The following is a 13,856-nucleotide window of genomic DNA, read 5'->3' on the forward strand; positions in this document are numbered from 1 at the left end:
CCTGATTGAAAGCTGAGGATTGCACCTTTGCACTCATTAAAATAAAATTCTCAACAGACTGTTAAGCTTCTTGTAATTTTCATTCAATACAGAAATTTCCATTTTACTGATAAACTGATCCAAATACCCTATAGCATATCCACTTTGTATCTGGCCAGTAAAGAGACAGAATAAACTTTTTGTTTTCTAACCGAATCAGAAACTGACATCAGAATGAGAGCATAACAACACAGCATAACCTCAGAAGAACAAGACAATTTACTTTGTTGTAGAGAAGACCCAATTTACACAGTTAAGAAGCAACCTTGCAATGTCTCAAGCATCTATTCTTAACTAAGAACTTCACAGGAAACACTGGACGTTATTCTTTAGTTCAGATTCTTTAGTAGAATAATACGTTTACTGTCAAGATTTAAAGCTTGGAAGGGGAAAATTTAAGTTACAGTGCAGTCTAGTATTCTGTCCTTTTGTAGTTCTGTAGCAGCAGATCGTGCACTGCTCTCTCTGCACAGTCAGTAGCGTATTGACTTCAGGGCTCATTTCCTCCTTCACAACAGCAGAAAAAGAAAAAAACCAACTTTATTTTTCCAATAAAACAAGCTGAACAGTCAAAGAACAGTCAGTCTGTAACTCAGCTGAGGGGTACTCCTTCCTAAAAGAAGCAAAATGTATATCCAACATTCGATTCTATTTATTCTTCTGCTTGATGCACTTTCTACTGCTTATTTTATTTACTCTGCAAGTTTCTACTAAATGACAACCACAAGATGGAGTTCTTACCTTTTGAGGCTGCTGTTGCTCCAGAAGTTGTTGTCTGAGATGTTCTAAATTTTGTTGCTGCAATTGTTCAGCTAGTTGGTGAAAAATTGAGTTGTTCACAGATTCTGGTACTAATGGCCTAAAAAGAAAGAATTTTTTAAATAAGCATATTTTCTCCAAGTGGTTGATAAAGAGACTTTCACTCTTGAGTTTTAAGTTTAATTAGAGATATAGAATAATAACGATGCAGACAGTGTAACATCATTTGTTATCATCATTACTGCACCACTGACATTTACATAACTAACAAAGCAAAGAATGTGTTAACTTCAAGATAAAGTCAGAAAAACTGGCACACATACAAAATGTTTAAAAATGTATACACTTCACTTCGTAAAACGTCTTTTTTCTTTATGTTGTTTTGGTTTACTTATGCTCTCAAACAAACATCTTCCTTTCTATTTAAACCTCAAGTTCAATTAGTGCCAGCCAAATTTCAGCATTTTCCTTTAGAAACACAGTTTGATCTTACAGTTGGGAAGTGGGAGTTTCCTTCTTAGACTCCTCATTTTGTTCAGATTCTTCCCCAAAGTCAAACCTGTCCATCAGCTTCTAGGAGAAAGCAAAGTAAGCCTTACTGAGTGAGCACTCCTCATAAAATATATGTTTTATGTACATTTAGTTTTCAAAAGAAAAATGTTTTTATTTCTCAATTAAAAAAAATTAGTTTGGCAATCACTTGAAAACTGAATGCCATACTAGTATCACTACCAAACTTCTCAATGCATCAAACCCCAAGTCTCAGCTGTGGCTTTCTTGAGCTCTGCCTGCTGTTGCAAGCAGAACTACACGTGCTTTCCATAGTAAATAACAGCTTATTTGGAAAAAGGCTTACAAAGAGATTAATTTTATGTGATGGTACCTTTATTCAATCCTTTGGCAATCAATGAACTACTGTGCTCATATCATGAGAAGATCTACAGCTTGATTACCTCACAGAAAATCACAGTGTTAGGGTTAGGGTTCAGCAGCATTTTATTTTCTTAAGACAAGACTAAAAAAGGAGTATGAAAAATTGCAACAAATGTTACTTCTTACTCAGACCAAGTTTTTTCTTTAACTATGCATCGAGAGCAGTGCTATCGAATTCATGTCCATACAACCTTTCACCTTGGAAGTCTTCCAAAAAGCAGTTATTACTGTACTTCAAGATATCCTAACTTCTTCTCAAATATTGTTCTCTCGGAAGAAAAGACTAGAGTATGGAACACAGGCGAGGCATTTGGAAATAACAAGGTAAAAAAAATCTGAACCACTATCATGATTTAGTAACCCTTCTGTTTCACGATGCTTTATTTCTTTCCAGTTACTGGAGTCCATGAAGAATAAAGCACAAGTTGATTAAGAGACTCCGACCAACCAAGAATTTTTAGAACTATTTTCCCAGTGAAATAATCTAGTACAAATGAAAGTGGGATTGTCTCTAAGAGAAAACAGGTGAGGGCATTGTCCAAACACCACTTGAACACTGACAGGAGTGGAGCAACAGTCATCTCCCTAGGAAGGTGGTTCCAGTGTTTGACTGCTCTTGCAGTTAAGAAATTGAGAGAGCTTATGGGTGAGATGTGAAAATCCTGAGTAACGTGGACCATACATATCCCACCCATTTAAAGAAAGTTTCTTGTTTTATCTTTAAATTGCTTTACTTTGTTAGGATATATTCACTGAAAACATGCAAAATACTGCATCTCTGAACAAAATATACATTTTTAGAAAGCACCCAATTTCCTCTTCAAAATATAATTATCATATATCTTCCACACTACAAAGTAGAAAGGAAAATAAAAAAACAAGTACAATTTAAATAGGAATAATCACAGACAATGAATTCAACAACTGATGATACAAAAAAATTTCATACTGTCATAAGCCAAAAATCAAAGAAATTCCAGCCAATAGAGGCAAACGTGTAGCATGATTTCTGATTAAATTTGCCTTTAGTAAATATAAAATAGTACATATTAAAGGGAAATTTTTGAATTTAAACGTTTTTAGGTTGGAGGAGAACTGTCTTTCCAAATCTAATAAACATTTAAGTATACTAAATATTAGGATACCTAGCATCAATCCACTACACATAAACATGTATAAAACCAGAACTTCTATGAATGCCACACCTATTAATCTAATTACTTAAGAATACATTCAGAAAAAGCAATGGGAATTGTAAAAGATATGAAAAAAAGCTTTTTATTGCAAGGGAAATAAAATTCTTCTGAAGCAGCAGACAGGGAGGATCACATCCCTCGACCTGATGGTCACACCCTTTTCAATGCACTCCGGGATACCACTGGCCTTCTTGGCCCACAAGGGCACACCGATGGCTCATGGCCAACCTGTTGTCCACCAGGATACCCAGGTTCCTTTCCGCAGAGCTGCTCTCCAGCAGATCAGTCCCAACCTGTACTGATGCATTTGTTTACTCCTCCCCTGGTGCAAGACTCTATATTTGCCCTTCTTGAACCTCATCAGGTTCCTCTCTGCCCAACTCTCCAGTCTGTCCAGGTCTTGTTGAATGGCCACACAGCCTCCTGGTACGTCAGCCATTCCTCACAGCTTTGTGTCATCAGCAAACTTGCTGAGGGTGGACTCTATCCCACCATCCAGGTCACTGATGAAAATATTGAACATGATCAGATCCAATACTGATCCCTGGGGAACACTGCTAGTTGCAGACCTCCAACTAGACTGCACCAATGATCGCAATCCTCTGAAATCTGCCAGTCAGCCAGTTCTCTTATTGCTCAGTTTCCTGTAGTGTTGATGGGCTGGTGTTTGTTCTCCCCTGAAGCTTTGTTCCAGACTGACTCAGCCTTACTCAGAACTAACCTCAGAGGTTACGGCGGAGCACTTGCCCAATGTGGTGGTCCCCCTCTAAATTCAGCTTGCTAGTGTCTTTCTTGTGCAGGTGGGGGGCCAAAACTGGATGTGACACTCCAGATGCGTGTCTAGTGACTGCCGAATAAAGGTGAGTTGACCATTGCCATTAATCCTTTATTCATATACCTCAGGTTCATTACAAGAGGTGCTATGTAGGACAAGATCCCTGAGAGTAAATTTCTGCAGGCTTATAGCTAACAAGACACTTGCTACTGACCCACAGGTAAAGTATAGCCAATTAGTTGCTACTTGAACCCAATTATGCAAATAATTGTTTTACCTATCTGGATGTCCACCTGAAGAGATTATAACGCATTCAGCTGGACACAAAACATTGTGCAAGAGGATATCAAATTCTGTGTTAAAGTCAGAGTAATTGCATTCACTATTCTCCTCTCATCCTCAAAAGCAGTCTATCCATCATCAGAGGAAACCAGGTCAGTCAGGTGTGATTAGCCCTTGGTAAATCCATGCTGGCTGTTTCCAATCAATTTGTCTTTTGCACACCCAAAACTGTCTTCCAGAAGTACTAGCTCCACAGAGCTAAGCGAGGCTAACCGGCTTGTAGTTTTCTTGGGTGATCTTCTAGCCTGCTTCAAAGGATGCAACTTTTCCAGTTGTTAGGGACCTCCTCTAATCTCTATTTTTATTTTTATTTTTATTTTTTTTTTTTAAAATACCTACTAGAAGGTACAACTCTTGCTGAGCGCTGAAGAGAAATTCTGATTATGTTATATAAAGTAGCTTTCAACTATTCTGAAAACCAAGAAGGTGCACCACTTCTTCAGTTCATTCTTTCCAAATGTAGGTGGATGCCCAGTAGGCAAACAAGAGACAATTGGTCACAAACTGGATTACAGAAGGTTCTGTCTAAACATCAGGAAGCAGTTCTATACAGTGTAGGCGACAGAGCAACTGGTACAAGTTGCCCCAAGAGGCTGTGCAGTTGCCTCTTTGGAGATCTTCAAAATCTGTCTGGATGTGGTCCTGGACACTGTGATCCCCTGCTTGAGCAGGACTAAAAGACCTCCAGAAATCCCTTTGGACCTTCACATTTCTCTAATTCTGTGATGCTAGGTAGGAGTGATCAACTTTGACCATCTGCTTCCTGATACACATCAGATTTCCTAAAGTCCTTCTGTCTTTGTAAGACAAATCTGAGACAATAGATTTTTCTGTCTCCTTGCTCTAGATATATTTTGTATCTCCCATGACATATTTTAATTGATCAACTTATTTACCTTCTTTCCAGTCTCTTTATGAAGGATTTTGTTAAAGTAGGTTTTTTGAGAAGTCAATGTATGTATATTAACTGGTTCTTATTCATTTTTTTTTTATATACAGAATTATCAACACACAATTTTCACTTACTGAAGTTCTATTTGCTGTTACAAGGTTGATTTGTAATTCCCATTGTTATATTTGTTAATAACTTACTTTCTTATAAAGACTAGAGCCCCAGAGATTAAGCAACTATATGACTTATACTCCAAAGCTGTAAACAATCTAGCATTGCTGTTCATTGTACAAGTGTCACAACAAACAAAAAAATATCAGAAAGGTATCTCTAACAATATTTTCATCTAGTATTTTTTTTAATTTGTGAGAAGTTTTTGGTTTTGTTTTTTTAAATTCTATTGACATACTACTATGATGCAATGTTAACTACTACTACTACCTATAGCAATTGCCAGCATGGTTATTGATCCCTGGCATTCAACCCTATTCATTTTTTATCTTTTTTTTTTTTTTTTTTTTTTTTTTTTTATCTAAGTATTATTTAAGAGACACATAAACAGCAGCACACACAACTTTTTTCACTTCAAGGTTTTGTTTGTTTCTACATTTTGATATCCTTTAAAAAATGTCCCATGACTAGCTTTAACTAAAATTATTATTCCTTAACTCATCTCACTTTGTGGGTGAGAAGGTTTTTTGGCCTTCATAATGTAAGAAAATAACAAATACAATCTCCTTTTACTCTTCTTGGAAAACTAGGTATATAAATTTTTATATATGTTTCTCTTTCACTGCTCTGTAGGAAATCATTTCATGCATTAGATAATAAATTCAGGTAGGGAAGAACACAAAACATGGTCAAATTCTCCTCACCACTGTGCTTCAAAGAGTTAAGAAAAACATAGAACAATGTCTTAACTTCTTAAATTCAAATTCATGTTCATATAAATGCCATTTAGCTTTAAACTCATTCAAGCTACGTATTTGAATTTATACTACTCTCCCCAGACATTTTTTTAATTTTCAAGATAGAGCACTATCACATATTTATGTATTTTTAATACCTCTACAGCCATACAGTGAAATCCAACAGATGACTTTCTTACTTAGATGTATTTTAACAATAAAAATTTCCATTATTCTACTTCTACCTTATTAAAAGAGACACTCTGTTCCAACGGATTAAGTGTATTGGCAGCAGCAGCTGCAGCTGTAAGTTGTGCAGTTAGGGCCTGTAACTGAACGACAAGACCAGCATCCAGGGCTTGAAGTAGTGAAGGCTGAGGTTTCTGCTGCTGTATCTGCAGCGTCTGTATCAACTGCTGAAGCTAAAAGAGAAAAGACAACTACATTAAACAACATGTATTTTTAAAAACAGCCTTTTCCTCTTCCAACTAGGAAAAAACCTCATGAACGTAGTATGGTCTAACCTATGACTATTAATTTATTTTAATCTGTTTTCATTTATGGCAAATTATGTTCCCACTTACAGGCCAATTTGTTTTCAGTGGCTGATAAGACATGTAGATGCTTCTTCCTCCTAACTTGCTCTGAGAGGTTGCATGATGACCAGTCACCACTCAGGATTTCCTGTTTTCTACGTTTCCCTCTCTTCTGCTTCTCCAGTTTGATTCCTTCTGACCTGAAAAAAATCTGTTAGCCCACTCCAGCTTCCTGAGGACCCATCTATATTAGGAAAATTTGTATCCTGTAATACCACTTGTGTAGAGCAAATAACTGCACTGTTGCTAGATGCATTTTAAGCCTTCATTAAGAATTTCTGCTTGTATCTTTCTGTAAGTCATGAGGAAAATCTCATGCTGAAACTCAGGGCTGCACTTAAAGAATGCAACCGCCATGCTACGTGAACCAAATCATGAGAAGCAAATTAATCAAGAATTAGCAATAAAACTTAACTTTCTACATTGGCATTATGTATAGCTCTATCTTCAGATAAAATGCTCCTATAGCAGTTAATGCACTGTGGAACCACAAGCTGCAGCTCCGGGACAACTGCCCAGTAATAACTCCAAACTCCTCCATCCAGTATGGCAAAGAACTGTACAACCAAGTGCTGAATCTGCATTTCTCATTTAAAAACAAAACAAAAAAACAAAAAAGCCATGGCTAAAAGTATATGTTATTTTTTGTTTGTTGGTTTTTAAAGAACCACATTCTGCAATCCAGAAGAGAACTGGATTATACTGGAAACAATACTACAGATCATCAGAGGAGGAATACTTGGAACTGTAGTGAATGTTCCAGAGTGGACCCAAAGATTTTATCAGAGTTTATTAGGATACCCTATGAGTTGTCTCCTTCAAATCTAGAGAAGGAAAACAAAGTAAAATAATGCATCTCCCATAAAGGTTTTTTAGAACTAACGTACCAAAAAGAATATCCAATTATCTACAGTGTGTCATGTTTTTCCTGTCCCAACTTACTATAATTTTTTTTTTAAAGCAGTTGTTCCATGAAGGAAATGAAAGGCTAACTGTATCATGTGCAGATCTGTTCATCTGTTGAACAGAGACACACCCATTAAACTGTACAAATATATCTTAATGAAAAAAGAAAAGGTACAATCTTTAAGGAAAGAAGACCTCCTGAAGTACCTCAAAATTAGAAAAACAGTCTTTTGACCTTCCATATGGTAGACCCTTACAGACTAATCTTTGGTTATCCCTGGAAAAGGGTTGAGCAAATCCAGGTAGTTCAAACTCTGCTGACATAAATGCCCAATTATCTTTAAGCTCTTGTTCCACCTGCTCATCAGGTTCAACACTAAGATATTAAGACTTCAATTGCTCTCTTTTTAGTAGGGTTGACAAGAAACTCTGTAAGTTCATTATACCATCTTCATCATAATGCATCAGAAATGCTCGATCTTTTTTCAAGATTGTTTTGAGGCTACCTTCTAATAACATGAAGTAACTTCCTGTTCCTTAAGTACAGAATCCTCCGGAAATGCTTCAGTTACTGTTTTACTTTACTAAGAGTTTCACTAACTACAGCAATAGACAAAGCTGAAAAGCTTCCCACCTCCTTCTTGGTTGTTCCACAAAAGATGAGCAAATACGGCACATCCACCCTGTACACTGCTCTGAAGAGGAAGGAATCAAACTGAAGAAGCAAAGATGGAAGCTCTTGAGTGGGAAAATCCTGAGTGGTCACCATTCTAGCTGCATATTCTTGCCGTTCACACTTTTGTTACTCTGTTCTCTCCTATATTTAGACTCTTATTTTACCTACATGTGTTCTCGCCCACAAAACACTCTCTTGGAATGAAATCAAGGATTTTGGAGCTTTGGGGAATGAGTGGAGTGACTCAGAGAACATGAAGAAGAGATGGACAGAAGATGGAAACATTTTTACAGAAAGCTGCCTGCCTGCGCTCAGCTTCGGGCTACAAGGACAAGCAGTTCATCACATGTTGAGCTTCAAGCCACATCAATGAGTTGAGCAGTTAGAAACTGAACACAAACCCAGTCACTTCTCAAAGATTTTTTTGAATGCTGCAAAAATAAAAACGTATTTAGCTGTCTGAAATATAAAGAATGCACTTTCAGAATGAGAATATTTCCACCATATAATTCTGTGCAATGTTTAGCATCTTCAGAGCATCCAGCATAGAAATATGCTTAAACTGGCATTCTATTTCATACCTGCATTCATGAAAACTTAATGCTGCTTTGGATTTAGTCATTTGCAATATTAAATATAAAAGAAATTAAACGTATTATAGGCCACCTTATCTGAAATCACATTCCGGGATATTTTTAAGGAACAAAGAATGCTGGTTATATAAGGTAACAGGAAATTTTGGTTTACCTGGAACTTACTTGTGATGAATAACCTCATTGGATAGTTAATATGAATACTGGACAAAAAATTGGACATGAGATTTCCATGAAAACTGCATTCCTCCAACAACACCTTAAAGACATAGAGTATCAAAGACTGTACAGTGTAAATGCCTACAGAATACTCACCTGTTGGCCTTGGGGACTCTGTAAAATCTGGGCAACAGCAGCAAGCGTATCTGTATTAGCAATCTGAGATACCCAAGGATCAGGTAAACTTTGCACCACATTGGCTGGAGTAACTGGAGTCACAGGTGTTCCTAAAAGAAAGAAAATCCAATATGTCACAATATTTTAACATACAGACTTAGAAACAGTGTTGGGGGAGAGGGGAAACTGTTGTAAAAGAAACGATAAATCAAACATGAATATTCGTGTTTATTTTCTAGAGCAATGACTTCTGGACTGCAAGAAATCACATTATAAAGCAACTCTAACCTTCCTAGGACACTAAAACCAGTTACTGAGAACTAGGAAACACTTCATTAACATGAGCAAAACTATTTTTCTGATACACATACAGAACACAAAGAAATAAAACAGATTCACATCAGCATTTTTCAAGTAGCAGCTCTGCTGTTTAAGTGTAGTTCACAGCTCTTTCCATTATTGACCTAAGGGAACCACTAACAATAACACCGATAAATGTAAAATACAAGAAGGTTAAGCAACCCAATTCAGTTTCACACAGTAATCTAAACCACCCAGTGGAAGCAATATCTTTCAAATGGTAATAGCAATCCATTCAGAAATATCAATTAATAAAAAATTTACTGGGCTTACACTTTACACTCAGAAGGAACCTTGAGGTTTCTACTAAAATTCCAGCCTGCAGCAATTAGATTCTTTAAGATTGCCCATTTAATAGGTCTTTTTTTTTTTTTTTTTTTTGTTTTCCTCCTAATATTTCTTTGAGAGGAACTTTGTGATCATCTAATCATTGCTTTCCTTCCATAATCCAGAATCTCTCTTCATCCCTGTAAATACCCTTTGAGCTTTTAGCTCGAAAATAGAGATATGTTGATACGAAAATATCATGTTTTCACTTGATATTCATCAGCATAACGGATTATCAACAACATAACTGATTATCACTTAAACAGGAAATTTGCATCAAAATTAAAAAAAAAAAGCATTACAGCAAAGCTGTGATTTCAACATTTTAAAGTAATCAAACTAATGAAAATAAAAAACACTGAGATAGAAGATGCATTATGTCACAGAATAGGAACATCTGCATATTTGTAGACACCACTGAAAGATAAGATTATCTACCTTCTTGATTTTCAGCAAAGGATCAGCAAAAAGTGAGTAATAAAATCAGTTCCATACGTGCCAAAACAATTTTATAAATAAAATTTCCCATACATCCCAATCTTCAAGGAAAAATTCTCCACAACATGAAAAATGTTGAAAAGCCAGCTCCCTAGCATCTATTCACGTAAGACGATCAAGGCATATAAAAATGTTAGTGTTAGGTAACTTTAGCTGTACTCTACAAGCAGCTTTTTGCCCACTTGGCTCTTACTCCAAACAAGGGGGAGGAGGAGGTATGTTAGTAGATGCAGCTTGTTTTATCGATGTGGGGTTTTCTGTTCAAAATTATTGCCTGTTGACCAGCAAAAGTAAAAGATCCCCATCTGACATTATCTAATCAGCATGTTCAGTACTAAAGATAGCAAAAAGATACGGATGGGTTCTCTTTTCAACGGTCAAGTATCTTTCAAGTATCTTCTTCTTTGCCTTTAAGGTGTAAAAGTAGGTCTTACTGCACTGTTACTCAATATGAAATTACTTAAGATACACAGTTGGAAAGTAAACATAATGAGCTTTGTTTTGGTTTTGCTATTTTCCTAATCTGAATGCTGGCTATAGTACATTCCTTTCTGGATTTCATTGGATTTATCAAAAGTGAACCAGTGAGGCGGGTTTTTTTGGGTTTGCTTTTTTTTTTTTTTTTTCCCCTCTCTCTCTCTCTTCCTTCCAGTACTTTAACAGACAAGGTACCAAAGCTGACAGAAGAGTTTCGATAGAATGCAATTTATTCAATTTTAATCTGGTTTTGTTTACCTGGTGTATTGTTGCTCATAGCAGCAGTAGTACTGGGCAAGACGGGGGTCACAACTGGTGGAGGAATTCCTGCTGCCATATCCAAAAGAGGCTGAATAATTTCACTCTTGAACACGTTATTTTTCTGCCATAAGTTTAGCACTCTGACAATTTTACTCTAAAATGATAAAAAAAAAAAAAGAGAGGATCTGTGTCATGATTACATTTTTTGTTATTGTGAATTACTGAAGTTTTAACCAGCAATTCCAATCTGTTTAGACTGAAGCGCCTTTGGATTTACAAAACTACAAACCCTAGGAATAGTTACATCAAAGATGTCTAACCCGTGAACCTGGCCTGACATATACAGGCTGTACATAACACACAGGATATACATCCTTCAGTAAAAAAATAATTAATTTAGAATTACTAACTAACCTAATTATAAGCATCTTCCCCCATCCCTGCGCTCAGAAAACCAAAATTAAAGAAAAACATACAAATGTGTAAAGCAGAAGCCTTCAGTAATATCCACTCTAGTAAGCAAAATACGAGATCAACATCTTTATTCTTTAAAGGAAACACACTAAAATTGCTTTGATTAGAAGAAGTTATACTAAATGTTTTACCTTGTCATCCCCAGGACAACGATACAAGTTCTGAAAAGTGCTGATGATGTTATTGCTGAATCTTGGAGCAAACACATCCTTCTCTTGCCCAAACTGATGCCGGGACTGCCTCACAATCGAATCAATGACGTACAGACCAGGCACCTTGTATTCTGGTTTGCACTACAAATAACAGTAATTTATGATATTCATACATCAAAAATAACACAAATCATTACTGGCAGACTAAACAGAAACAGCTCCATCTAATTTTTCAAAATGTTCACTATTTATTAGATTTTAGAAAAGTGCAAAACTGTCTCAAACAGAAGCCGCTAACCCTTACTGTTCAATTTGTCACAGTTACATATACTCCACAAATATGTATATAGCTTGAATTTCATTTGCTACCACTAACAAAATAAAAAACCTCTTTAGAGTCTAGCTAGTAAAAATCAGCACATGAACAACAAACCTTTTTTAAAGACGCATTATTCTAAAAGATGTAGAGCAGCATAAAGCACAAACAAAAATGCCACATTTCACACTAGACAAGAGTAAAAGTTAAGTCATCATCTTTAATTTTAAAAACTGTGCCAAAAACCTGGTAGAAAAGCAAAAGCAACCGTCACTCATTAGATTACTTTCATTTATTTTGCTGGAAGATTCATAGGCTTCTTTTAACATTAAATGAACACACACAGAAGTAGTTCCAACATAGTATCTGCAGTCATTGAAGTCAAAATGTTACATAAATATAAAATGAGGACAATGTATTTGTTTTTCAGCAGATCAGTTATCATCTACTGATTACTAACAGAAGTTGAACGCAACTGAAAACTGAAATACGTGTTCTGGGGTAAAAACAGAAATTCATATGTATACCTAAGACCCAACTGTAGTGAATAATCTCTACAACACTGAAAGCTCCTCTGTGTGATAACATCTGTTACTGACTTACCTTTTGAATGAATTTCTCAACACTCTGCACAACATGCTTGTAGAACTAGAAAACAAAGATAGTATTTCAATAGCAGAGAAAATTCTGTGATGCATATACTTGCTCAAGTCATGCAGCATTGACAATAAAACAACAGTCAGAAACTTCAGTTGATCAACCAGCAATACAACATCCGTAGCTAAATATGCTATTTTCCTCAGAAGATTTAACAGCATCAGGAAAAGCTAACTGCACTGCACTTATCGTTTTTAGAATAGTGTCTGTATCTAGTAAGTGAAGGTGACTGCTCCTTGAGAATTATACTGTTATTTCAACACACTTACCTGCAGATGTTAGCACAACATTACTAATAGCATTTCTTTCTATTTTATTTTCCAAATGTTAACTTTGATAATCTAAATACACAATATACAAATAGGAAAACCTTTAAAACATTTACTGAGTACTTATTCTTTAGTGCTGTTGGTTTCTTTTGTGGGGATTTTTTTTCTGTTATTGGTTGTTGTTGTTTTTTTTTTTTTTTTAAATTTCACATATAATTGCAATAGCTCCACATCATCTTAATAAATGCTCTACAAAATTAAGCCTTGTTACTGAAATGATAAGCATAAAGCATGATCGATACTTCCCAGTATCCCCTAAGATGCACTGAAAGGCCCAACTCAAAGGGAGTCTGGAAATGCAGTAGTTACTTTATATCCTCTTTTGCCTTGACTGTAGCAAGCTGTGGTAACAGAAAAGTAACATTTTTCTAGCATTTCTAGAATACAATACACTCTGCACATGGTCTAAGTTCTAAGAACAACAGAAGTGTCAATTTCTATGTGATAAAACACACCAAAGAATCACAGAACAGCCAGGGTTGGAAGGGATCTCAAGAATCATGAATCTCCACCCCCCCCCGCCACATGCAGGGCCACCAACCTGCCCATTTAATACTAGACCAAATACTAGATATCCCTCCCACTCACTAAACTTACATTCATTTCTTGGTACACCACTATTGTATTAAATATCCCAAGGCTGTAAGTTCAGGTACCAAACTGATAGCTATAAGATAACATTGGGAAAACTGGAAAGACTGGAAAATACAACTTTTAAAACTTCAGCAGGTTTATGTCTTTGAGGCCCAGTTTATTAAAGGGTGAAAATACATAATGAAAATCTTGAAAGAGATATAGCATTGTCCATTTCAAGGTTTCCAAGATTCTGGTATCATTTAGCAGAGTTGTTAGAGTAATATGGTTAGGTTGCAGTTGGACTTGATGATCTTTAAGTTCTTTTCCAACCTGAACAATTCTATGATTTATTATTAGTTTGGGTAAGGTTCAATAAGGATTTCTAGCATTCTCATAACACTGCAACACATGCACTCTGATTTATGTAGACTTCTCTTATTTAATAAACATAATAAACTCCATTCCTCTACCATCAATT

The 13,856-nt window shown here is 36.0% G+C and overlaps 1 protein-coding gene across 6 annotated transcripts in view; it reads right to left on the minus strand.

Moving 5' to 3' along the window:
- The window catches only part of SCAF8 (SR-related CTD associated factor 8), an 83,457-nt gene that overhangs the window by 47,725 nt on the left and 21,876 nt on the right, over positions 1-13,856 (minus strand). For 5 of the 6 annotated variants that reach the window (XR_006171074.1, XR_006171082.1, XM_042832323.1 and 2 more), the window contains exons 3-9: positions 12,420-12,464; positions 11,480-11,641; positions 10,872-11,028; positions 8,931-9,061; positions 6,090-6,266; positions 1,292-1,371; positions 781-898 (exon numbers count right to left, since the gene is read on the minus strand). Coding sequence is in view for 4 of the 6 variants with exons in the window: in XM_042832323.1 (XP_042688257.1) it covers positions 781-898; positions 1,292-1,371; positions 6,090-6,266; positions 8,931-9,061; positions 10,872-11,028; positions 11,480-11,641; positions 12,420-12,464 (870 nt within the window). In the remaining 2 variants the exon portion in view is untranslated. The remainder of the gene's footprint in view (positions 1-780; positions 899-1,291; positions 1,372-6,089; positions 6,267-8,930; positions 9,062-10,871; positions 11,029-11,479; positions 11,642-12,419; positions 12,465-13,856) is intronic. The other variant, XM_042832566.1, reaches the window with a different exon arrangement.

This window comes from Centrocercus urophasianus, unplaced genomic scaffold (genome assembly GCF_019232065.1).
Source record: "Centrocercus urophasianus isolate 14NV4802_14NV808 unplaced genomic scaffold, USGS_Curo_1.0 seq_10, whole genome shotgun sequence".
NCBI lineage: Eukaryota > Metazoa > Chordata > Aves > Galliformes > Phasianidae > Centrocercus > Centrocercus urophasianus.